Below are 25,692 nucleotides of genomic sequence, written 5' to 3' on the forward strand. Positions count from 1 at the left end.
CACTCTCTTTTCTCTCAAGGAAAATGATTCCCCTAGCGAACACGCTGTGCATTCTTTAAATAACATTCAGCCTGTGTTCTCCCTGTTGCGGAGTTGCACTCATATGCAGCACACGTGCATCCAGATTTGACATTTAAAAAATTCAAATAGTTTTCTTTTAATGTTAAATTTTGGGTTTGTTTGTAAGTCCAATTGGCTTTTTATGGGAAGTAAACGTGTGAGACTTATCCTGAAGTCTAATGCCATATTGCGAGAGACGAATTTTCAGCAGGCTGTGTGTTCGTGTGTGCGTGTTTTGCTCTGACAGCTGCTGCGCTGTGGAAGTCCTCGGGGGTGGGTGGAGTTCCCGCCCTTAACCCCCCTTCCCGACCTTCAGGCCGCTCGCATGAACTCACAATCTACGCATACACGCAAGCATTCCAGCTCATCTGTCCGCTTCACTGCGCTCCACAGATAGAGAGCTCACAAGCGGAAGGCGGGAGAGATAAAGCAACGGGAGAAAGCCAAAGTCTTCCGTCGTTTCCTGTTTAACTTTCCCTGGCGACAGGCATGGATTACACTGACGGATTTACAGCGCTCCATCTGCCTCACAAACAAATACTGAACAACCGCCTAGAAAGATCCATGTCATTCCGTAAAAAATGTGTTAAGGGGGAAGTTTGTGGAAATTTGAATAGTCTCTGTTTGTTTCAACCCATTTAACTGCACCAAAAATAACCTTGCTGACCATGCGGTGCTCTCTCTGTGTGCATGAGAGGAACTTTTGTTGGCTGTCGTACTTGTGTGTCTGGTTTATGGTGAGAAACTAACAGAATGGTCTGACACACAAGATAGTCTTGTTCCAAACTCGTGACATTAGTTAAGCTGAAATCAAAATTTGGGGGGAAATCTACCCATCAATGCCTTACATTTACTTTGCATTTTAAGCAAATATATTTATAATAAAATTATTGGAAATTTTAAATGATTTTAATATTCTTAATTTCAAGGCCTCCCTCTTGATTATATCACTGTGCCTGCTTTTGGCTGTGATGAATTAGCGTTCCACCTGAAACCGAGCGAGTGGCTCCTTCACCATTTTCTCCTCCATCTTTGTCTTTGTCTGTTAGAAAAGAAAGAGAGAGAGCGAGAGAGATGATAGTGATAACTTGGGGAAAAATCTGTGTGTGAAATATGAGGCCTTGTGATGGTTGGATTATCACAGCGTTGCGATCTGTCATACATGCCAATGTAACGGCACTTTTGTTCTCCCGCCAGGTGCTGAAACGATCTGCACAGAAGCGGCCAGCATCCCTCTCCGATTACGAGCCCTCTCCGGTAAAAGCTCGTCCCCCTTCCCCCGCCTACGAACCTGCCGCTCCACCCACCCCTCCACACACTGTCCCAGAAGCAGCGACACCTCCAGTTGCCCCCGCTCCTCCAATGCCTGCTGAGCCCCCGGCCAGCAGGCCCATGCCGCCTGAAGCGCGCCGACTCATCGTCAACAAGAATGCGGGTGAGACTCTACTGCAGAGAGCTGCACGTCTGGGATATGAGGTAAGTGTGTGGATCTCTCTCTCTCTCTCTCCCTCTCTCTGGCTGTTCTCTCTCACTCTGCTCGCATCTCATTATTTCTGCGTGAGACTGAGTCTGACATGCGAGAACCCCTGACAGGCACAGAGCGATCGCTTGGCGCGTGTGCACGCACATACTTTCTCCCCGCCTGCGACAGCCTCTCTTTTTTTTCTCTCTCCTCTGTCGAGCGCACACACACATACACACACGTACTTCTCATCTCTTTCTCCGCTCGGCTTTTGCACTCCCACTCGCAACCTTCTTCACTCGCATTTATTCTCTCACTCTCGCTGACACGTTTTTTTGCCGCATGCTTTCTCTGACTTGTCCTTGCGCTTTCTTTTCATTTTAGCGGAAAGTCGTAATCCTTAAAAAAACCTGCGGTGGATCTTGTAAAATGTTGCCTGCCTTTTTTGTGTTTCTTTCATTTTAATGCCAGGATATTTTCAAAGAATGACTTGATTTTATCAGTTAAAATTTAATTACATCTTTTTATTGATTTGATGGATATTATTACCAAGGCAAACTTTGGTTTATAACTTATAAAACAGTTTGTGCTATGAACACGGGCGATAGCTACATCCAATTTCATTGCTTGTTTTTAAGCAGTCAACTGAAAGGCTAATAAAACAAATCGAAAAATATCATAGACACATGTTGAAATGTAAAATTTTGTTGGTTATTTCTATTTCTTCTTCTTCCTCCAGTTGTTTTGTGGTGTGGAACTGGTTATTATATTTATTTTATTAATATTTTTTATTTAGTTTAACAACTATGCACAAGACTAATTGTATTTATTATTAATAAATATTTGATGATGTTTTGTAAAAATTGTGGGGATAAATATTTCTGTAGCACTTTCTGGAATATACCGGTTTGTTGGTCGCTAGTTTGTGTAACGGTGTATCGGTCAGTAGGTTGGAGTGCCTGTTGTTGTAGAACTTGACGGTATTTCACAATTCTGGAATACGGTGGTTCTTCGGGTTCTGGAATGGTGCGGCGTTCCGTGTCCAATTTGTGCAGATTAATGGGCAGCTAGATTAGTTCCGGCAGCGCGTCTGAAAGGACTGGCATGGAGAACAGGAAATGAGCGATTACTGCTGCAAGCGCATGATTTCTCTCCCCCCCATCCCCCCTTCTCTCCGCGGTGCCTTGATTTCCACTGAAAGGGAAAGTTTCTTATTGCATTTTACGGACCATTTTTAGCATTGAAGCGAGGTGCTGTTTGAGAACAGAGCCCGCTTGCTTGGTGTCGGAATCAAGCTAGTATACGGTTACGGATTTATTTTTCATTGTTTTATCTGTTACGCTCGTTTTCTTTCACGTTTTGCGTCTATCAAACATCCACATGCATCTGTGTGCTTGCATTGTGGATTCTCTATCTGTTCCATTTTTCCATCCCATTGTTTTGTTGTTATGTGTTTCGAGTACTTTGTCAGTTGTTTGAAATGACCAGACGGTTTCATTGCGGTCCCCCGTGTATATCTGAGTACACACATCTGACTGCTTTCACGCACATACCGAGACATGCGTTTGAAGTTTCCCCTCCCCCATGGTTTCTTGTTCGCTTGTTTGTGTTTCCTCACCTCCTTTCAGCTCTCAACTTGAGAGTTTTACTGCCACACACACAAACACACACACTCGTCCATTATTGTCCGCCAACACTGACGTTTTTGCTCTGTTACGATGCTGCTTGTTTACATTCGTGTTTTGTCGTTGCCTCCTTTTATGACTCAGAAAATTGGCCTTTGTGTGTAGATTGAAACCTATCGTTATGTGTTTGTGTGTGTGTGTATGAATATGCGTGAAGCGTCTCTCTCTCTCTCTCTCTCTCTCTCTCTCTCTCTCTTATATTCTGCTGCAGTTGCTAGACTCTGTCAGTAATTCCGCTCTCAGGCAGAATGGCTCTTTGCCATTAAGGTCCAATCAGCGATCTGACAAGTGCTCTCCGTAATCTCCACGTTAATTAATCATTCGGCTGAAGGTGCTAAACACGTGCTGTTTTAAGCCATTAGCTGCCCGTTCCACATGCCTCCCGATCTCTCGCAGCCCGAGCTAACGCCCGCCATTAGCGACTAAGCAGACGGGTGGGAGCTTTTTCAGCACATCTGATAAATGATAAAGCAGTGGCTGATTATCACAAAACAAAAAGCAATAGCTTTCATATTTTTGTTATTAAAAAATTCTAAATGTATATTTTAAATTTTTTGACAAAACATATAAAGATTTCTGGCTACACTGTTTATAAAGCTTTTTTAACTAGTAACTCTATTGTTTGTTTAATAATAGTATGTTTTTAATAAGAGCAAATTATTAAAGATTAGCTGTTTTGAAATTTGGATAGAGCTAACATGTTGTGTTAGCGTTGGATTTTCTTGTGCTTGTTGAGAGTCGTTACCTCTGAGGCGCAGGGCTTTGTGATTTCCCCGCTGCCGCTCGGGGTCTAATTCTGCTCTAATGGCTTTATAAATGCGCTTGGTGACAACGGTTAAAGGCGGCTGTTCTCGCGGGGCCGTGCGTGCGCCACAGATACGGCGGGGGAGCAATGGAGCGCGCAGTGCACTCGGCGCCATTCTGTGTGTGTTTGTGTGTCAGAGGAAGAGAGATAAAATGTAATCCTTCCCGCCCTGTTTATTCCTCATTTCTCTCTCTCTCCTCCCCCTCTGCGCCCTCGCATTGGCCCTTAGCAGGTGGGTACAGACCTTCCGTCTGTCTGTGTGTTTTTTTTCAGCCGACAGCGGCTTGTTTTTCTAGTCTTGCGATTCTGTTTCACCCCCCGTGCTCCTGGTTCATACAGGAAGCTGCTCTCGCTGTGTGTGTGCGAGAGATAAGCTACGAGTGGTGAGCTGCCAGCGCCATGCGTTTGTGTGTTAAGCTATGAGCAGCTCCGTAGCGCTGCCAGAGTTCTAAAATATGACATGACTGCACAGCCGAACCTTTCAACACGGACCTCACCAGCTGCTCCGTGTGTGCACGTCAAAGTCAGGGGAGCGAGAGTTCACACACTCAAACGTGGCACTCCATCTCGGTCCCAGCGCAACTGCTGTAAACACGCAAATAGCACGTAGCCTTGCGCGCTCTCTCACAATCATTTCCATTTTCTCATGCGCGCGCACCTTCAAAACAAAGCGCTCCTGGCTTGATGAAACTCGTGGGCCACTTTGAGCAGTCCTGCGTGTGCGATTTGAGTCATTTTGGCCTGCATCTCATGCATTAACCAGGCTCAAGTGGAAAAACCGGCGTGTTTTCCACAGTTGACTGCCTGAGCGTGTCCGCTGATCAGACTGTCCGTTCAAGGCTGCTTACAAAAGATTCCATCCGTTCTGCGCTCTTCTGCGCGAGCGGATCTTTTGATGTAGGCGCCGACCACAAAGCACAGCCTGTGACCTTAAATAACCCACTGGCATCTGTTCATTTGATCTAAGTTCTTTCTCTGTACATCTGCGATTTGCATATTTTAAAATATAAAACCAATATAAAGTTTTAATATGTTTGCAGTTTTGCAACCAGCAGAAAGTGCAATTGTGCGTGCAGGGTCACAGCCAGTGAGGCGTGTGTGTAGGCCACACCCTGTTTTGTCACCGTCTGCCAAGCCCGGCAAATAGCAGGATACAGATCTTCAGCTCTCAGACTGACGGCAGTTATATCACACATAGTCTCAGCCTCAAACCACACGATCATTGACGCCTACTGTCTGATCTCTGACCGTCTGATGTATATTGCACACAAAACTGGCAAGTGCTTTCTTGATCTGGCAATCTTAAATCTGATCGAGTTTGTGGTTCTAGGGGCATTGTTTATTTTTTTTATCAGTCCACCTGGAAAAGTCACATTTACATGGTAAACAATGAGCTCCACTGAAGTTGAAAGAATCTTTAAGTGGAAGCAAATCTTTCTCAGATAAACCCATGCACAAAATCTGTGTATTTCTTCCTATCAAGGTGGGCGGTTCTTGGCCACAATGAACTGCACTTACGCCTCTAGTCAAAGGTCTGGCTATGCAAGACATAACCACACACATTCACACTCATCTATTTAGCGGGTGTGTAATTCGTTTTCACGTTTGTTTGAAACACATGCAATTCTCACTAGTTTTATTTCTAACATAATACCCGTTTTTTCATTTTTACTGATACACAAGTAGCAGCAATGCAGATTTATGCAGGTATACTCACAAAAACATTCGGCAGCTTGCGTAATAAAGCCTGACTGATAAAGACAGATGTGTTAGATTGCGTTAAACATTAAATGTGAAATCTCACACGCACACGCTCAGTCCTGCCCTGGCCGGCTGTCAAGGAAAATTCCTGATGCGTTAATGATGCACTTCTTCTAAGGAGGCCACCTCAACCCTTTTCCCTCTGTTATCAAGACTCCCACTCAAGTCCTGCCTCTTTCTCAATTAAAAACCACACGAGGGAGTTTCTCTCTCTCTCCCATTCTCATTTCCTGCTCTATCTTTCTTATTTTTTTGCTCTTTCACTGTCGTTTTTGTCTTTCTGTCCCCACTCTCACTTTCCGAAGCGATGTGACGTCTGCTCAGTCTGAAGGCTGTTTTTCCCCGAGTTGTGTGTAAAATTAGAACATTCGTCAGCGCTGTGTGTAGCCAAAGGATCATTAAGCGAATGCTCTCCCGGTCAGACTCGAAAGAAATTCACAAAATTCAACCCAAACTTTATCAGCTACTTTAGATTTCTAGCACACCAGCTGTAGAATATTAGAACCCTTTGTCGTCTACTTTAGAATTCTAGAACCCTTTATCATTGGCCTCAGAATTCCATAACCAATTATCATTTACCTTAGTATTTTAAAACGCTTTATAATTTGTCGCAGAATTCTAGAACCCTTTATAATTGACCTCAAAATTACAGTAGCAATTATCATTTACTCTGAAATTGTAGAGTGCTTTATAATTTGCCTCTGAATTATAGAACCCTTTATCGTTTACCTCAAAATTCTAGAACCCTTTATCATTGACCTTGAAATTCTAGAACCTTTTATCAATGACCTCGGAATTTTAGAACGCTTTTTAATTTGCCTTGGAATTCCAATACCATTTATCATTTACCTTGAAATTTTAGAATGTTTTATAATTTTCCTCGGAATTCTAGAACCTTTATCATGTATATCTGAATTTAGACCTCATTTACCTCAGCAGTTTATATGGAGTTTTAGAATTATATCATAGGCTTAGAATTATAGATACTGTGTCAATTATTTTTATGAAATATAATTACTTTACTGAATGCCTCAGACATTGAATGCCGGATTTTGAACTCTTGAGAAATTCAAGGCTTGTTTAGACTGGAAACAGGTTTTGTGACTACAGAGTACCAGAGACCAAGAATGGTTGCAGTCTATGCTTTTGAAACGCTTCCCTTTCTCGTTTTTGTCTTGCTCCGAGTTGTAGTTCTTAATCCTTTTATTTTTATTATGTGGATTGGGTTGACAAGGCTTTGAGGTTGTGGTTAAAATGGTTGAACGTTGCATGTCAGGTTCAGTCTGGAGTAGTTTTGTGGAAATGCTGTCATGAAAGGGTTAAATGTCTGAAACGAGACTGATCGAAGCCGTTTTTGCTAGAGACAGCAGTGGAGCAAACACCACAGCAAGGAGGAGTTCTGAGGAGAAATAACGCAGAATCTTCTCGCTCGACTGTATAACACAGCTTTTATTGTCTGTTTAATGTAACTCCCAAAAATTCCAGCTGAGGAACTCCCAGAGGCGGGAGAGAGGGAGACCTCACTGGGAAGGGAATGAGGCGATGGAAATTGAGAAATTCTCCTCAACCGCGGCTCGCTCTCGGTAATTGAGCGTGTTAGGTGTGTGCGTGCTTGTATTTTTTACCGTGTGTTTCGGCCTGCACCTCCCGTCCGCCGCAAGAGTTTCCCGTTTGGGCTCGTTAACGGCTCGGCGCCGCCGCTAACGGCTCGTTTTTTTGAAACGCTGCCAGCAGCATGCCGTATCCTGGATACGGAGCCGGCGGGAAGCGCGAGGCAGAGCTGCTGGCAGCGGCGCGGGTCGTACCACCGTAGGGGGGGAGGGGTTGAATGAGCTCTCTGAGACGCTGCCAGGGTTGAAGTGCGAGCTCTACGCCTACTGAATCCTAATGCCCTCATTCGCCTGAGAGTCGAGCGGCCACCAGCCCTCCCCTCTCAAACCCATCTTTGTTGGTGTGTGCGTATGCGCGCACGTTTGTTTTTGTTGCGCACGCATGAGGGATCGGCTGCAGTGATGGATGAGGGAGTTTCTTCAAATCTCGAGTTTACAAAAGTCGTCTCTTATTAATTGGGCAAGGTCTGTCGGTAAATCTGCTTTCCTTTAGCTACTTCTCATGGTGTTCTCACAAAAATTTGAATGTGTTTTAAATTAATAGCACACAGTCACAGTAAATAGGCTACATTACTATACAACTTTTCCATATTAAATATTAAAGTAATTCAGTTTTGCAACAGCTTATCTATTCACTATAGGTAATTATATTATGTTTATTAATGGCTTATATTTCTTAAATGGGACATATAATGAAAATCAGTTTTTTCCACGTTTAAGTGCTATAATTGGGTCCCCAGTGCTTCTATCAACTTAGAAAATGTAAAAAAGAACAACCCATTAAATTCGTTTTGGTAAACCATTCTTTGAAAGTATGTGAAAAAATAGGTCATTGAAATTTTAATCCCTTTGTGATGTCAAAAGGGGATAATACCGCCCCTTAATCTGCACTATCTAGCGCATTTGCATTTAAAAGGACACATGAAAAAAACGCACTTTTGTGCTCACAACAAAGTGGCAATTTTAACATCCTATAATAAATTATCTATATGTTTTTTTGAGCTAGAACTTCACATACATGCTCTGGGGACACCAAAGATTTATTTGACATCTTAAAAAACGTCTTGAGAAATGTCCCCTTAAAAAGTATTCTAATGTCGTTTGAAGTGGAAACAAAAGCTGTGTGTGAGAAAATAACCATCCTTTTGAGCCTATGTATTGAAAAATAATGGTAAAATTAAGAACAACTTCTTGGCAATCAGTTTCGCAGATATCTTTCTATTTTTTTCAAGTCATTTTTACAAATAAACAAACACGCGCACTTCTCTTGGTTGTGTCAGAAGTGTCGTATATGGAAAGTGAACAGCAGGCTCGGGGCAGGATTCAACGTTGAAACCCATGATACCTCACACATCAATAATCAGCTCTGGGCAGATTTCTCTCTCTTGTTCTCTTTCTCTCTCTCTCTCTCTCTCTCTCTCTCTCTCTCTCTCTCTCTCTCTCTCTCTCTCTCTCTCTCTCTATCTGCGCTCCTTTAATGGTGTCTAATGAATTTCATTCCTCTCTGCACCATAGAAACCACTCACCTCTCTCTCTCTTTCTCTCTCTCCCTTTTTCTCTCGCTGTAGGATGTGGTTTTGTACTGTCTGGAGAATAAAGTGTGTGACGTGAATCATCGTGATAATGCTGGTTACTGCGCGCTCCACGAGGCCTGTTCCCGCGGCTGGCTCTCCATCGTGCAACACTTACTGGAACACGGGGCCGAAATCAACTGCAGCGCGCAAGACGGCACCAGGTACCCACATGCACTCACACTTATTAAGCCAAAGCTTCACTGCCCTTTGGATCGACTCGTTTCCATGACTTCCTGCGCTTTCGTCATAATGCACTTGAGAGCGCGTCCGTGTCTCCGCGGCTGCGATAATTACACGTGCGCGCACGTGCTGACGCGCACACAGTTGTTTTCAGTAATTATATGTTGCTAATAATGGCTTTACAACAACAGAAGAGGCCGAGAATCTTAGCTCGGATAATTACCGCGCAGAGAGCAGATTAAGCGCATGAGATCCGTGTCTTCGGTATGCACTTAAAAATCCAATTTCATTTAGCGTTCTGATGCCTGTCTGAGAGATGAATGACACTGACTGGTTTTAATGACTGTGTTATTGGCCAATAGGATCAGATAAGATTAAGGTAATTACGGACAAATTGAATAATTGAACAGTTTTTAGAAACTTTACAAAATGGTAACGTAAGTGACATTTTTATTTTATTTTATTATCCACCTGCCAATAATGTCTTAAAAGACTTCAAGTATTTTATTTTCACAAGATAAGTCTGCTGTAAAATTAACCAATAATATAATAGACTAAAAATACAATTCGATATTCAGTTTCACTTAAAATTAAAAAAGTATCGCACTGACAATTAAATATTACGCAAATGTCTCTAAAATGTGTTATGTCTGCATGTAATAAACAACTAAATGTCTCTTCTGACAGGCCTCTCCATGACGCTGTTGAAAACGATCATTTGGACGTAGTACGACTGTTGCTGTCATACGGCGCCGATCCAACTCTAGCTACCTACTCGGGCCGCAGCCTGCTGAAGATGACCCACAGCGACATAATGGAGTGTTTTTTGTCCGGTAAGAGCACTCTTCCCCTCTTCCGCCTTCATCCCTACAATTCCCCTCCCGTAGCAGCAGAGGGTTCGGCTCCACTTGGCTATCTGGTTACTAAGCAACAGCTGGAGCAGAGGAGAAGCCTCTAGCACCGGCAAATCAGCTTTTCCCAAAAGGAGATTATGTGTGTGCGTCTGTCTGCACTTGTCTTTATTTGTTTTCAGGCGTTGTGCGCCTGTTTCGAAGGGTGTGTGGGTTGTCTCGCGCAATATTTTTTGGTATTATTGGAACAGTAATGTGGGCGTGGAACAAACTGTGAGATTTTTCTTGATTGGTTTAATTGACAATTATTATAATGTACATGTATTACCTAAAAATTGTTCCAATTGAGCTGCTAAGTTGGTGATCTGATGAGTGAAATATTAAAGCGTCATATGGATGGATGGGATGTGTTTGATGCATGTGAAGATGAGACTTGGCATTTACAGACGCCCTTTCCCAGCTCCCCCGAACTTAACTTTCTCTCCATCCGTGGCCTTCGTCGTGTTTTTCAAGGCACAGCTTGATTAATGGTCCGAAAGTTTTGGAGCTCAAACTAGAGGACAATGCAAACAATTTGTACACAGCCTGCGTTCGTTCTTGACGGTAGTCGAGAGTACTTTCACCTCCAGAGCTAAGTGTGTGTGTTAGCTTTAAGGCGGCCAGTTAAAGGGCAGCTCAGTCACATGGTAGTGGTTCACACTGACTGTGTGTGTTTGATTATGCATGAGTTTGTGAGACTGTAGAGCGCTTGGGCCTGGAAGCACAGGGCAGCATATTGTGTGTCTGTGTGTGTGTGTAAATCAGTAGGCATGTCCCGTTCTGCTGTCTGCTGCGCTGATTTAGAGACCCTCCCCAAATTTGTTTTCCCTCTGTGGGAGCCTTCTAATCAAGCGCCTTCTCTCTCTCCCTGTCTCGCTCGCTCGCTCGATTTCTGGGTAGAATCATTAATGGCTGCGCTGGCAAATGCGGTTGCTAAAGCCGCTAGCAGCACCACGCCGGGCCAAGTTGCATCTGAGCACACAACCACAAGCGCTTGCACAATGTCAGATCCTCTTGTGTTCTGTAGACGTAAATTTTTTTTGCTTGATATCCTGTGGTCTGGTTGCACCACTGGTCAACATTAATGTTGTTAAGCCTAAAATTAGCTTATTTTAGTAGTGTAAAACGCTTTTCCTGCGGTATACGTAATGGGAACGTTATATTAGTTATTGGCATTTGTGTCAGTATTGTCAATATAAGCAGTATAAGCTAAGCTTTCGAATTCGAACACCAGACCGTATACCAGTGACAGCTCGTGACTGCTCTTCCGAGGGGCGCAAATTCAAAATATGTGTTCGGAGTGTCATGTGTGTTGCTCGTGTTTTCAAAATATTGCGTTGAGTGATCTTATGTGCATCACATCTTTTGTCAAAATAAGAGCCTGCTGCTCACGCGTCAAAACCATTTATGATAAAATAGATGCTCACGTTCACAAAATACACGCAAGACACTCACTTAACACTAAACTCTGATTACGCATGAGATTATGCGAGTATCTGGCAAACGCGAGCGTCTCTTTTATCATTAACCCTTTAAACGCATCTGCAGCAGGCACTTATTTTGACAAGACACGTGATGCACATATGTTCACTCGACGCGCCGAACATATATTTTGAAATAACGGACATACATGTTGTGACGAACTTCGCATTGTGTGCCCTCGAAAAAGAAGTCACCGGCCGCCACTGCCGTATACCTTTATAACATCAACATCATTGTTGATTTTCATAATAAAAGATCTTCAATCTGTATCCGTCAACATTTCTATCAGCTCATCCAGCTACTTCCTGTTTACATCACTGATATTCTCTCTCTCTCTCTCTCTCTTTCTCTCTCTCTCTAGATTACTTTGCCGACCTGCAGGGCAGAGCGGACGATGACCCCGGTGTGTACTGGGAATTTTACGGCAGTGCAGTGTGCGGTAAGTAACGCTCGAACACACACGCACACACTTTCTCACAGAAACGCAATCCCAGAGTAACAGATGAAGGAAAGGCAAAGAAATATCGCTGAGAGTCAAGCACAAAGACAGACGGAGAGAGAAAGACAGATAGGTATAGGCCTGGAGGTAAATCGCTAAGGGAACCGTCAATGTTTGTAGATGGTCATTGATCTAAAAACGAAAAATAAATAAATAACAGCCGTGTTCGCGCTCTCTCCCTCTCTCTCCCTCTCTCTGATGTTTACTTTAAAGATTTTACCCGTCCTCTGGGTGGTAGGTTTGGCACCATGGGGCAAAAATGGGTAGCAGCATTTTTTATTGCTCATTTTTTCCCTCTCTTAACGAATTCTAGCTGCGTATCGAGAGTTCCCCTGGCTGCCATATATCAGCAGATCGCTCTCTGTGTGTGTGTGTGAGCGGGCCTGACTCCAGCTGGCCGAAAACAAACCCCGTGCTACTGCACATTTTCCCTCGGATTCCTGGAATAACAATGCCGAGAGAGAAGGGAGGTGTGGAAGGGAGCCGTGCAGCTATTTTTGGGAGGCTGCGCCGTTGACGTGCCACCTCGGAAAACCCAAATTGTTAAAACGAGCCAGGGAGCGAGGGATAGAGGTAGAGAGGCGCCTCCGTTTGTCCTCGTTTCGCTCCGAGGCTCAGGCAGTTCTGCCAGCCCTCGCAAATGACTGAAGTGCTTCGACACGCACACGCGCGACTCCTCCCGTGGTGCTGCTTAATGGAAGAGAGTGCAAATAGGAGAGAGAGCGTTAGGAGAACGGCGTGTGACGTGCTTCGGACGAGCATGTCTCGACGTGAATCTCTCTGGAAGAGGGAGGGCGGGTGAAAAGGGAATCCGTAGGGATATATTAGGAACAAAATCCATTGGAAGCTCTCAAAAACACCTGCGAGTGTAAGAGGGAGGGAGAACGAAAAATAGATAGGAAAGTGTGTGCGCACTTGTGCGGTTTCATAATTCACACATTGTCTCAGGTTTCTAATCGATCATCGTCTCTCTCTAACTAACAGAAGCTGCCGACGACTCGTCTGGTTACGATATCCTGGCCAACCCCCCGGGACCCGGCGAAGACGAGGACGAACAGAGAGAAGTGTTCGAGTTTGAATTCTCCGACCGACCACTGTTGCCGTGCTACAACATCCAGATTTCTGTCTCACAAGGGTAAGAACATAACACCACCTTTGAACTTGTATGTCAGACTACTTTTCTTTAGGGCAAAAGACATCTCGGCATAAATGTCATGGGTGTTGAAATCCTTTTCAGGTGAAAGATCTGTAGATCGTAGCCGGTGACTGACAGGCGATTATTAATATACTATTTATGTTGTGTTTTGCAAAATGTATAAAAATTTGTGCGAACATTATTAGATTGTTGGTTTTACTTTGCTGTTTTCTATCCGCTCATAATGATTTTTGTCAATTTAGAATGTAGCCATAGAGACATTGACATTTGTCAAAGTTTCATCCTCACTATATAATCGTACAGTCCACAGCTGATTTGCTTGATAAAAAAAATTGAATCGAAATCGAAATTCGGACATTGGTAATTGTTTGTCGTAATTTAACATTATCAGAAGATCCAAAGCAATTCAGCTAGCCTGATCTCATGAGAATTCATATGTATTTTACGAGTTGACTATAAAAAAAATACGATTTTCGTAAAAAACAATAACGAAAGATGACCCTCCCCAACCCATCCTCTAAACCCAAAGTCAGGGCAAATCATAAAAAATTAAAAATTTGGAAATTTAATAACGGTAATACGAATTCAAAATACGTACATTTTTGCGTTGATTTAGCACTGATCCAGCTGTATTTGGTAAACGGAAAGTTGAGAGATTAGCATGGCGCCAATAACAGTCAGACTAAAAGAACCGATAAAAACAAAAGTTTGGCATTTTTGATAATTATTAGTATCGTCAATTTCACACTTGTCAGTTGTCAAATTGACATACGTTAGCTTTGACCCGCCATGCAAGATTTCGTTGTACCTGCGCCAGGTGTTTCCCCAGGGAACAGCACGTTGAGCGGAGAGCGACAGCCAGTCACGATGTTAGTTTAGTGTCAACGAAGATGCGAGGCCCGTTGCGTTTAAACAGCAGAGAAACGGAGAGAGAGAGACAGTCTAGTGACATCCTGCTAAACAGACACAGCTAATTACCTCCCACACAGACTCTAGCTCGACCGGTATCGCGCTCCGCTCTCTCTCTCCACACCCCCCCTCCAAACACCAACCCGCTCCCAGGCTCAGCTGCCGCGCTCACTGTTGTGTATAATCTTCAGTCTGCGCTTGTCTCTCGGCTGCCTTCCCCTCCCCCGTCCTCGCTCTCGCTCGGCACTGCTGGCTGATGCAGTATTAATGGCTTTCTGCTCTCCTCACATTTCCTCCCCCTTCTCGCTCGCCTGCTCTTCCTCCCTCTCTCTCTCTTTTCCCTCACCCACTCCATTCAGGGTTCAGCGCTCCGCGAGAGCCGCAGACCGCCTCAAGTGTCATCGATTGAGCGCTGCCTGTTACTGCTTTCCGCGGTGTGTGTGTCTGACAGGCTCGGTCTGGCTCTTTTTTTTAAGACTGCATAGACCATTGTGTTTTCGTGCAAGTTTAGGCCTTGAAAATCTTTGTGAAATTTCGTCTAATCGTCTGTATGTGTGTCTACACAAGGGCAAGCTGTAGACGTGGTGTGCATACTTGCGTATGAGCGTGTTTTTGTTTTGTCTTGCGCTAGCTCCAATATTTGAATTAGTGTGCAGTGTGCAACTTTGAGATGGAGTGCTCATGCAGGCAGCCAAATTTGAATTTGGCTTGCTGTGCCTATTCTATAAACTTGAATTAGGAATAAAATGTCCAGAAGACCTAAAGTAAATCATAAATGGCCATTCTAGGTTGTTGTAGGTATTATAAGAGGGCTACTATGTGATAGCGTAACACCGTCTCATGGCAATTCGTACATATTTTACAAGGTGGCTAATTCGTATTATTTCGTAAGACCTTATTCGTACATTTTTGTATGATTTGTTTTTGCCTGTGTTATGTTGCGGTTAGGGGTGGGGTTTCATTCTAGTTTTTTTTACGATAGTCGTAAATTTTTCTATGATTCACTTTGAATAAGCCAACTCGTAAAATACGTACAAAGATCTAAAGTGAATCATAAATGGCAATGCTAGGATGTTGTAGGTATTATAAGAGCACTACTATGTGATAGCGTAACACCATCTCATGGCAATTCGTACCTATTTTACGAGGTGGCTAGTTAATATTATTCCGTACGATCACATTTCGTACGTTTTTGAATGATTTGCTTTTGCCCGTGTTATGTTAAGGTTAGGCCTGGGGTTTCGTTATAGTTTTTGTTTTATGAAAATCGTACGTTTCTATGATTCCCTTTAAATTAGCCAACTCGTAAAATACGTACAAAGACCTAAAGTTAATCATAAATGGCAATGCTAGGTTGTTTGGATAGTATAAGAACGCTAGTATGTGATAGCGAAACGCGGTATCATAGCAATTCGTAATTTTTTTACAAGGTGGCTAATTTGTATTAATTTGTACGACCACATTTATACATTTTTGTACAATTTGCTTTTGCCCGTCCCATTATGTTGGGGTTAGGGTGGGGTTTCGTTATTGTTTTTTTTATGATAATCATACGTTTTTGTATGATTCATTTTGAATTAGCCAACTTGTAAAATACGTACAAAAACCTAAAGTGAATAATAAATGGCAATGATAGGTTGTTGTGGGTAGTATAAAAACGTTACTATGTGATAGGACAACGCCGTCTAATGGCAATTGTACGTATTTTACAAGGTGGATAATTGGGGTTAGGGGTGGGGTTTCGTTATTGTTTTTTTTATGACAATCGTACGTTTTTGTATGATTCACTTTAAATTATCCAGCTCATAAATTACATACAGATTCTCGTGAGATCAGGCTAGCTCAGATTTCTCTTAATTCAATTATCTAACCAAAGCATGCATGATAAAAATGGTGATGCTTTCCTTAGATTATAGCCAACAAAAATCCAGAAACCTCTAATCTAATTAATTCCTCTTCTCTCGAATTCTTTCCCTCAGACCGAGAAACTGGCTGCTGCTCTCAGATGTGCTAAAGCGCCTGAAGATGTCTGCCAGAACGTTCCGCGCCACGTTCACGCACATCGAGGTGGTGACGATAGCCGAGGCAGAGTTCTACAAGCAGGCGTCTCTAAGTCAGCTCTTCTCTTGTCCAGAGGAGCTCGAGGGATTTATGCCTGACAGCAAGGAACTCTTGGATCTGGTGGAAATCAGTGCTGAGCTGGTGGCGCTGTTAGGGTCATCGGTCGAATGCTTGGACGACCGCTGGGAGCCAGCATCCAAACCTCGTTCATGAACTTTTGCACGCACAAACACGACGCAACCTCGGACAGACACGAGGAGCACTAGAAGTAAAGGACGAGGATGTTCTGGGACTTTTCTTGACGTTTAAGGACATTTTTGGACTGGTTATGCTTGGCTGCAAGAAGGCTTCAGAACATCTTAATGCAAATTTGTACATAGTGTACATTCTGCAAATAGAGAAAGAGGACTCGAGATTTGGACCGCCGTCTCTTACTCGGAGATACGAAGCCATGCTCGAAACATGACACTCTTTCATATAAAAGAGATGTTTTCTAAATAGGAATATAACTATATATAAATAGTCACTGTATTTTATTTGTGTGTATTATATATAGATATAAATATATATATAAAATATAAATATATATATATATATACGTATACGCTGCATTTTTTTGTCTTGTTTGGTCAGGTTTTTTTATAAATGGATGTTCAGAGAACTGGTGTAAATATGTATTTGGGGATGGATCTGGGTTTTAATCGTGATGTCCACATTGAGGTTGAAACAGCCCTGTGGTCTCCTAGGCCGAAAAGGCCACTTCACTTTATCCGTGAAGCCACTTTAGCGCACTTCATCAGTGATTTCATTGCAAGACGTTTTTATGATGTCTATGAACTAGTAACCCGTTTGGGATTTTCCAGTCTCAGTGTTAAACTCTAAACTACAAAGTACGCAAGCTTTTGCTTCGACTACAGTCACTTATTTATGAGTAGGAATGAAGACATTTTAATGTGCCGTTTCTTTGTAAAATATTAAAGTAATTGTAAAATACTAATCTGACGCTTTGTTAGGCAAAGACGTGCTTGAAAATGTAAATAATGGGTTGACTATTTCAGTAACATGTTTCTGACGTGTGTTATTATTGTTTTTCGAGCAGTGTTTGGACTTTGTAATTACATACGCTATCATTTGTATTTATATTTTACCAAAAAAAGTTCCTTTAAATAAATGGCAATAAAAGATCTTGTACATCTTGTGCTCTTCCATATTTACACATCTTATTTTTCCTGGTTTATTAGTAAATATTATTACATAATTTTATACATCCTCTTTAAAAATGCCTAAATGGATAAAAAAAGAGTCACGAACACTGTTTCACATTGGCGTTAAAAGACTGAGCGTGTTAAAATCATAGAGCTGCTCGTTTTTAATTGATGCACAAAAATGAATTGGATCATTAAGCCTCTTGGTTTATTGCTATAATCAAGAATTAAGACCTTAATTCCATAACAACTCTTGCCATCAGATGAGTCCCTATACAACGTACGATGGTCACATCCTGTACCGCTGGACAAAACAGGAAATGAAGACTGAGTCACCGGATATTAGAGGCCTGAGGCTGAAGTGAGGGAAGCGTTTGTCTGCCTGATAAGAGTGAGGACATTATTGGCTCTGTTAACTTTCCATAACTTTAATGCAATAAAGAGCTGCACCGATGACGTATTTTTGTAGGCTAACCCGGAAGTTGGGTTCATGTGGGTTCCCTCGACAAAAAGTCCATGGAATTTTCCATAGGCTTTTGGATAATTGTAAAAAAAATAAGCTGTGTGATCATCACTAGGTTTTGATGCACGTTTTGTCCATCAAGATAATTTTCACAAATAAAATTGAAATGCATTTGCTAGAAATAAAAATTATTTATAAAATTCACGGACAACATGGCATCAAACAATGTTTTTTTTTATTCTTGGGTTAACAAATGTCGAATTATGTGTATTTGTTGGTTGTTTATCAGAATGTGAAGTCTGAAGGGTTGAATTGAAGAGGTGTAGATTTTAATCACCCTGGGTAATTACCCATTGAGAAGTTTAATGCCCCCGTTTCAGAGCGGTCACGATTGGTTGTCTTTGTTAAGATAAACTGACTGTGAATTTGTTAGTCACTATCAGTAATTAAAATGTGCTTATGCTTGTGGTTAAAAGCTGGAAATCTATGTACTGAATATGTGCATATTATTTCGTAACCTAATGTGATTAAGAAATGAAGGCTACGAGGTGGAAATAAATAATTTAGCCTACTATTAATTGCCACGAAAACACTATGCGCCAAGTAATATATTTTAGTATATCTTACTCACATGAGGCTTTTACTTGCATGTAAACATATAAAAAAACGATATATATATTTATTGCTATTTTCCCCAAAATTACAAAGATAGGCCTATATAACCCAGCACTAATGTATTAACTGTAGATATAGTGCCTACTTATATATATATATATATATATATATATATATATATATATATATATATATATATATATATATATATATATATATATATATATATATATATAAGCAATTTAATAATTGATTAAAGGTTTTCAACATTTTAGCCTCGGATGTTAAAGCTGAAAAAATATATTTATACATTTATTAGTAATTTTTTACAGGTTTCCAGTATAATTTTGAGAAAGAAATTATAACAAACAAATAAACAAATTCACGAGTTAACATGTATTCAAATATAAAAATAAGGCATTTTGCAATATTAGCCGACATCTAATGCCCCCCATACCCCATTAACTGGGACAGATATACCAGCATGGAGTGAGGCGATGGGGTAGAGGAGAGATGCTGCAAAAACTGTCGGGATAGAGGTGAGGGGCGGCTATAGGGACCTCTATGCACTGATTGGTGGATTACCTATACATCTTAGTTATAACTTTATCACAAAAACACTGTTCTGGTTACCGGGCTTTCTAATTTATATACAAGCATTGTGCTTGTAAATAAATATGGGTAAAAATCTCTTGAACCATACAGTCCCACGTGGCTATTTCTGGCTCTGTGAGGCGTCAAATCTAGCGCACGTTTGGCGCGCAACATAATTTAGGAGTTATTGCGAATAGAGCCGCACGCTGCCACGCGTGCTGAAAGCTGGACTACTGGGAAGAAATGTGGCCATCTAATTAAAAAACAATTAAATTACATTAGGCTTGGTAATTACACCCTCCCCTCCCCGGTTCTGTGTTACGACGGTTAATCCCCTCTTTATCTATCAGACAGAGCTCTGACATTGACGAGACAGTTCTAGCGCGTGAGTGAGAGAGACAGACAGACAGACAGACAGACAGACAGACATGTGTCTACTGGACGTGTGTGGTGCGTCACTACCAGAAACAAGATCGCTCCCATTATAATTAACTGAACTCTCTGCACTGCAAGTGACGGCCTTGACACGGCTTCAATTGACGGACTGCTCCGCCACTCTAGCAGGTCTATTTTCCCTGTTATGCCGAAATATGATTTCGTTTATATTTACATTACATTTATGCATTTGGCAGGCACTCTTATCCGAAGCAATTTACAGTGCATTCAGTCTTTAGGCCGACACTTTATCATGACTGAACTCGTGAGCTTTGCGCTGCTAAAACAATGCTCTATTAATTTAGCGACACATTTTAGCGACAACAATTCTTTAAAACTTAATTGCTTTATATGTTTTAGATTTTATTATATGTCAATGTCACATTTTATAACGATAAAATAAATAATATATAACTAAGACCACATCGCAAGCCCAAAAAATGTGGGTGGGTCCAAAACATTTACCATCTGAGGTAAATGCCATATTGTTGTATTTTTGTGCCTTTTAATTAAACAACTGCTTTTATGGCCTAAAAACTTTGTTTACCTTGATCTGTTGCGGCCCGGAGTGCAGCATGAAATGGAGTTTAATCATAATGGTCTCTAAACGAGGGGCAACCTTACCTTCCGATCTCTCTGACGAAGCCGATACGGAAGTGACTTAAACTGCAATTCAACGACTGGACGCTAGAGGCTCGCTACAAATGGGAGTCGACTCCCATAGAGCCCCATGTTAAAATGGCCAACTTTACAGTGGAAAATAATGTTTACAGTGGTACAGAATGGGTTTTTGGTCTTTATAGATGATTTTGCCATGTCATTTTTAATGACAACTGTGAAAGGAGGTGGGGGGATTTTTTTCTAATTCATGCGGTTAAATTATATTAATCCTTAAAGTTCTGCATAATTAAGGGTGTGACGGGTGAACTGCCACTGCTGTCACTAGAGTCGAGCTAGGCAGGCATGATTTTATCAACCAGCCACCTCAGCTTCACCCACGTCCCACCTTTTTACCCATTTTTGATTCTCTGTGAGGGATGCGCGGCCAAGATGGCATCGTCAGTCACTGCTTACTAAAAAGCTCCTCACAAACCTTTGGGTGACATCACGGACATCACGTCCATATTTTTTACAGTCTATCTGTGGGTTCACACCAGCCGCGTTTGAGGTGTTAAATTTCCGTCTACCGCGTCTAGTTTGCCGCTTGAACATTTTGAGTTTACTCGCTTCATTCGCACGTGAAAGCCGTGCGTGAAATTCTAGTCATCGAGACATTCACCCGGATTTTGCGTCATGGGAGGGGCTTTTGCGACTCCGCTCGCTTCCTGTAATCACGTCACTACTAGAGCAAGCTCCTGATTGGTTAACGCAGCTCGTTTTTCCGCCAAAGTTCAAATTTTTCAATTCGTGCCTCGAGACCTCCAGACGCGCGTCACCGCATCGTCACATTGAGTGAACATTGAAATCACTCGCACTTGACGCCTCTACTGCGGCCGGTGTGAACGCAGCATAAGACTCTAAATGAGGCAAGTGGAATGCATTTGAAGAAGCAGCAGCGTGAAAGTCAAGGCTGTAGCTAAAATGTGAAGCAGAGTTTAATTTATAAGGGCATTCCTTTAGTGGAATGGATTATTTAGTGCACAGACATATGTGCTAAATTAGAGAAAAGGTGAGTGGGTCCAATATTATTGGACTTAAAAAGTGGGTTGGTCTTGTCCCACCCACATATAATGGTTCTGACACCCATGGAAGAAATTGATTTCTGGTAAACCATACCTTGTGGCATAGCTAACTTTGCAACATGTGCTTGCATTGCAATAAAAGCGTTTAATACAATGAACTAAATGCAGCAAATTCATGTTGGGATAGCGACTGTGTGGCCTACAATATAAGCTCGCAGCTGTTTGACCTGCGATTAGCGAACATTTTGAGGTAACTTGTAGCTAAATTTTTGTAGCACAACGAGTCGCAGCAATGCATAGCTGCTAAATCTGCATAACGTTGACCAAACAAAACTATAATGCTTCCGTTTAAATCAACAAAAGCTACACAACAAGCGTGTAATGCGGCGTATAGCCTTCTGATTTTGTGAAGTGGCACAGTGTCACCCACCAAGCAAAGAGCAGGGTGTGTTTGAACTCGGGGGCAAACTGGGCATCCGCTTTAATGCAGCTGTCGGAAGGTTGTGTGTGCGCGTGTTCCCGGGGCCGGTGCTTTACCCATCTCCGAGACGGGTTTGGCGTGGAAACGCACATTTCTGGTTCGAGGGCAGGCAGGAAAAACGCTCTCTGGCGGATTAGGTAACCTCTACACTAATTAATTCTGCGAAGGGCCTTTCAGAGCGCCGCATGCGGCTCTCAGAGTGAGCGAGAGAGAGAAAGAGAGAGAGAGAGGGAGAGGGAGGCAGGCTGAAAGGATTGCATTATTCTGCGCTGCGAAAGGAAATCAGAGAGCGCCGGTCTCTCGGGGCCCTGGCGGCGCGCTCTAATAGCTCAGCGCGATCTCGGCGAGGATATTGCTGCCCTCGAGTGTGTGCGTGCTGGCAAGTGGGGGCTGGTGAGAGCCGCACAAAGTATGTGCGAGGATATTTTTAAGCGAATGCACATAGGAATACAAAAACAAGGGGACATGGTTGACTTTTTAGATGCATTTGGTGAAGTAGGCTACACGTTTAAAAATAAAGATTCCTAAATGTTTCCTTTGTCGGGTTGTATGGTTCCATAAAGAACAAAAATTGTTCCCAATGTTCACACCAAAATAAATATTCTGTCAATACCATCAAATTGTTACAAAGTTTTCCTCTTCTGTTGAACACAAAAGAAGATATTTTGATAAATGATGGTAACCGCACAGTTGACGGTACCCACTGACTTCCATAGTAGGAAAAACAAATACTATGGAAATCAGATATTGTCAACTGTGCTACCATCATTTATCAAAATATCTTCATTTGTGTTCAGCAGAATAAAGAACCTCATACAGGTTTTGAACAACATGAGGGTGAGTAAATGATGACAGAATTTTTATTTTGGGACCTTTGGAAACCTTTATTGTAAGAGTGTTTTGTAGTGTTTTTGTTTAGTATGCAGCTGGGACCAGTTGTAAGGGCGATGGTTGTTCCCTTGAAACTTCTAAAAGAATCTTCAATGAACCAGAATAGTTTAGTGAAATTGCGATCTCTGCACCAGAATCATTACATTCCTTACGATTCTCATCCCTATGTATGAGTTCCTGTTTGAGTATCAGCGTGCATGCGTGTGTGGGTTGGTTGCACGCGTGGCGTGAATGGTAACAGATGTTGCTTGCTTTCTCTCTCTCTCTTGCGAATCAATTCCTTCCTGGAGATCATCACCTGTCAAACACATGTTTCCGAGAAAGGCAATTCTCCTCATAAACAAACACGTTAAAGGATTAGTTTACCCGATTTCGATCATTTACTCACGCTCATGTTGTTCCGAAACTCCTAATTATGTATTTTTACCTTTATGTAAAATCGCACAAATATCCATGTGTGTGCTTATGTCGTGAAGTGTAAAGATGAAGGTCCCTACATTCTTACGAATAAAGGTGGTTTTTCAGAGCGATGCCTTAGAGGAACCATATTTGGTTCCACAAAGAACATTTCAGTCAAAAGTTCTTTAATGAACCAAAAATGATTAGCACCTTTATTTTTTAGAGTCTACCCATTAAGGTGTCCTTTAGTTCGCTCTGTTATCTCACACATTCACACACACTGGTGGATTGTGTAGGAGTTGGGCTCTCCAGTAGGTAACCGTGATCTTGCCATCTGTCCATGCAGTCAGACGTTGGCAGCGGTCGTAGCTCGAAGGCGTGAGCGGTGGCGAGCTGGAACAAGGACGCGGGCGCACAGCCAAAGCGATAGAGAACACACGCTAGTCTGGTTTCAGGTTGCGACGCCTCCAGCAACAGCTATAAATCAGGGCTATCACACAAACACGCACACACACACTCGATATCCACCTGCACATCATTTTAGACCACTTGCGATTCTTCACATTTATCATCATGTGCGAACGTATGCAAATAAAGGATCCAACAATCTGATCTCTTAGGGGCTGAACACACCAAAACTTTAAACACGGCTGAGCCGAGCGCTTGGGTAGCTCTGATACTTGAGCTGTGAGCCGGTTGGTTGCTGTGGTAATGTCCCGCCCCTCCTCCATTGTGATCGGATGGCCGTGTGAGAACTGACAGTGACGAGCGGAGCTTTTCACTCAAAGTTGAATCTCTTTCAACTCTCGCCGCTCAGCGCAGAAAAAAAACAGAGTGCCGGTTTTCAGCGCAAAAAAAAACTGCTAGCTGCTGGTTACTTGAAAAACGCAGAGTTTCCATTGGAATCAATTGAAAACATGCGCTGGCCACGTGCGTAAAAGCTTTGGTGTGCACGCCCCTTTATACATTTTTTATTAATTTGTACAAATAAGCAACGCTAAAGCCTAACCCCTAACCCAGTGTCGCAGAGGCGAAGGCAAATAATACTAAAACGTACAAATGAGATAAAATATTTACAAATTCCAAGAGTTCCCCACTGAAAAATCTTGCAAAGATGAGCATAAGCTGGTAGCTGGTTTTAGCTTGTTTAAGCTGGCAGTAGTTGGTCTAAGCTGGTCCTCCCAGCCTGGCAAAGCTAGTGGGTCAGCTGGTCTTCCAGCCTGACCATCTAAGTCCAGCTAGACCAGCTTAAAAGTGACCAAAACAAAGGAAGATCAGCTTAAAATACCAGCAAAACCAGCTAATTTTTCAGTAGGGTTTCCAGGGAGGACATACTAATAAAATGTACAGCTTGGATGCAAAATGTATAAACATAAATGCAGAAGATATATTTGCAATGATATTCAACAAGGAAAAGTAGTGAGTGATGTTATTTCCCTACTGAAAAATCCAGCTAAGACCAGCATAAGCTGGTAAGCTGGTTTTAGCTGTTCTTCCAGCTTGGTTTTGCTGGTGGAGCAAGCTGGTCTAGCTGTGTTTTGTTCACTTTTTAAGCTGGATATGCTGGAAGACCGGCTGGCCCAACAGCTTGACCAGCTTTGCTAGGCTGGAAGAACCAGCTTAGACCAGCTACTGCCAGATTAAACCAGCTAAAACCAGCTAACAGCTTATGCTGGTCTTTGCTGGATTTTTCAGTAGGGAATGGGATAACAGTGAACCATTTACTGGACTATAATCAGGTTGTTTGCTGGCAGGGGTTGAACATTAGGGATTTGTGACATCACCATAATATTGCATAAAATTGCTTCAGAGGCGAAGAGAAAAACGTTAATAAACATTTTTTAATTTTGCCCAAAATGTTCTACATTTTTCTAAAAAAAAAAAAACATGCATCAATTCATTTTGCACACAACAAACTTATTTTTGAAGTAATTAGGGTCAATTTGGAGTTCATGTTGGCGTAAACAACTATGTGCGTGAGACAGCCTGTATTTTCTGCACTGCACGGTCCAAGCGCATTTAGCTATCGACAAATCTGAGTGCACCCTCCAATTTCATGCCCCCGTACACACTGCGACTAATTACCCCACAGGAATGTTACCCGACCGTTCCGAGCCGCACGCAGTTTAAAAAGATTTGTGTCCTAACGCTTTCATCCCACGAGGGGAAAGTAAGACCTCGCTTTTTTGCCTGCTCAGTTTTATTCTCTCTCCCCAAGCGGTCTGTGTGTGCACGGAGCGTTTATGGCCGTTATGTGTGCAAATGTGCGTCAGGGGCAGCAACCTTGAGACCGCGTCTATAAACACGGTCATGTGGAGGAGAAGCCACTGGCACAATCTCTACTGCTCTCAGATGATTACAAGCCAGAGAGAGAGAGAGAGAGAGAGAGAGAGAGAGAGAGAGAGAGAGAGGCAGGGGAGCAGATGTGATAGCTCAAGATAGTCGGAATACACAAAAGCCTCCGTCCTTGCTTACCTTGGATCTCCGTGTTTCACAATAAACCAAATTCCGGACTCACATTTCAGATACGACACAGGCACGCTATTCAATGTAAAGCTGTTTGCATATTGTAATGTTTCTTTTCTCGTACATATGGCTAGGTTTTATTCTAAATCCTTAACCTAAAGGTTAAATTTATGTTTTCATACCATCATAAAAAAGAAATTCACAGTTAAGATGAAGTAATTTCGTTGAGAAACAAATAGCAACTAAGATAAGAAAAGTGGGTTGTTTTCAACCCAGGGTTTGGTCAAAAAGGGACGAATCGGCCGTTAACTAATGCTTGATTGTTTT

General features: G+C 42.3%; 1 protein-coding gene across 2 annotated transcripts in view; it reads left to right on the forward strand.

Annotated features, from left to right (window-relative positions):
- Nucleotides 1-17,344, forward strand: part of bcor (BCL6 corepressor) — a 39,011-nt gene extending 21,667 nt beyond the window's left edge. For both annotated transcript variants that reach the window (XM_065244550.2, XM_065244549.2), the window contains 6 exons: nucleotides 1,258-1,536; nucleotides 8,952-9,118; nucleotides 9,825-9,970; nucleotides 11,871-11,948; nucleotides 12,993-13,143; nucleotides 16,053-17,344. In XM_065244550.2, the coding sequence (XP_065100622.1) occupies nucleotides 1,258-1,536; nucleotides 8,952-9,118; nucleotides 9,825-9,970; nucleotides 11,871-11,948; nucleotides 12,993-13,143; nucleotides 16,053-16,347 (1,116 nt within the window). In that variant the 3' untranslated portion in view covers nucleotides 16,348-17,344. The remainder of the gene's footprint in view (nucleotides 1-1,257; nucleotides 1,537-8,951; nucleotides 9,119-9,824; nucleotides 9,971-11,870; nucleotides 11,949-12,992; nucleotides 13,144-16,052) is intronic.
- The last annotated feature ends 8,348 nt before the right edge of the window (nucleotides 17,345-25,692 follow it).

This window comes from Paramisgurnus dabryanus, chromosome 24, assembly GCF_030506205.2.
Source record: "Paramisgurnus dabryanus chromosome 24, PD_genome_1.1, whole genome shotgun sequence".
NCBI lineage: Eukaryota > Metazoa > Chordata > Actinopteri > Cypriniformes > Cobitidae > Paramisgurnus > Paramisgurnus dabryanus.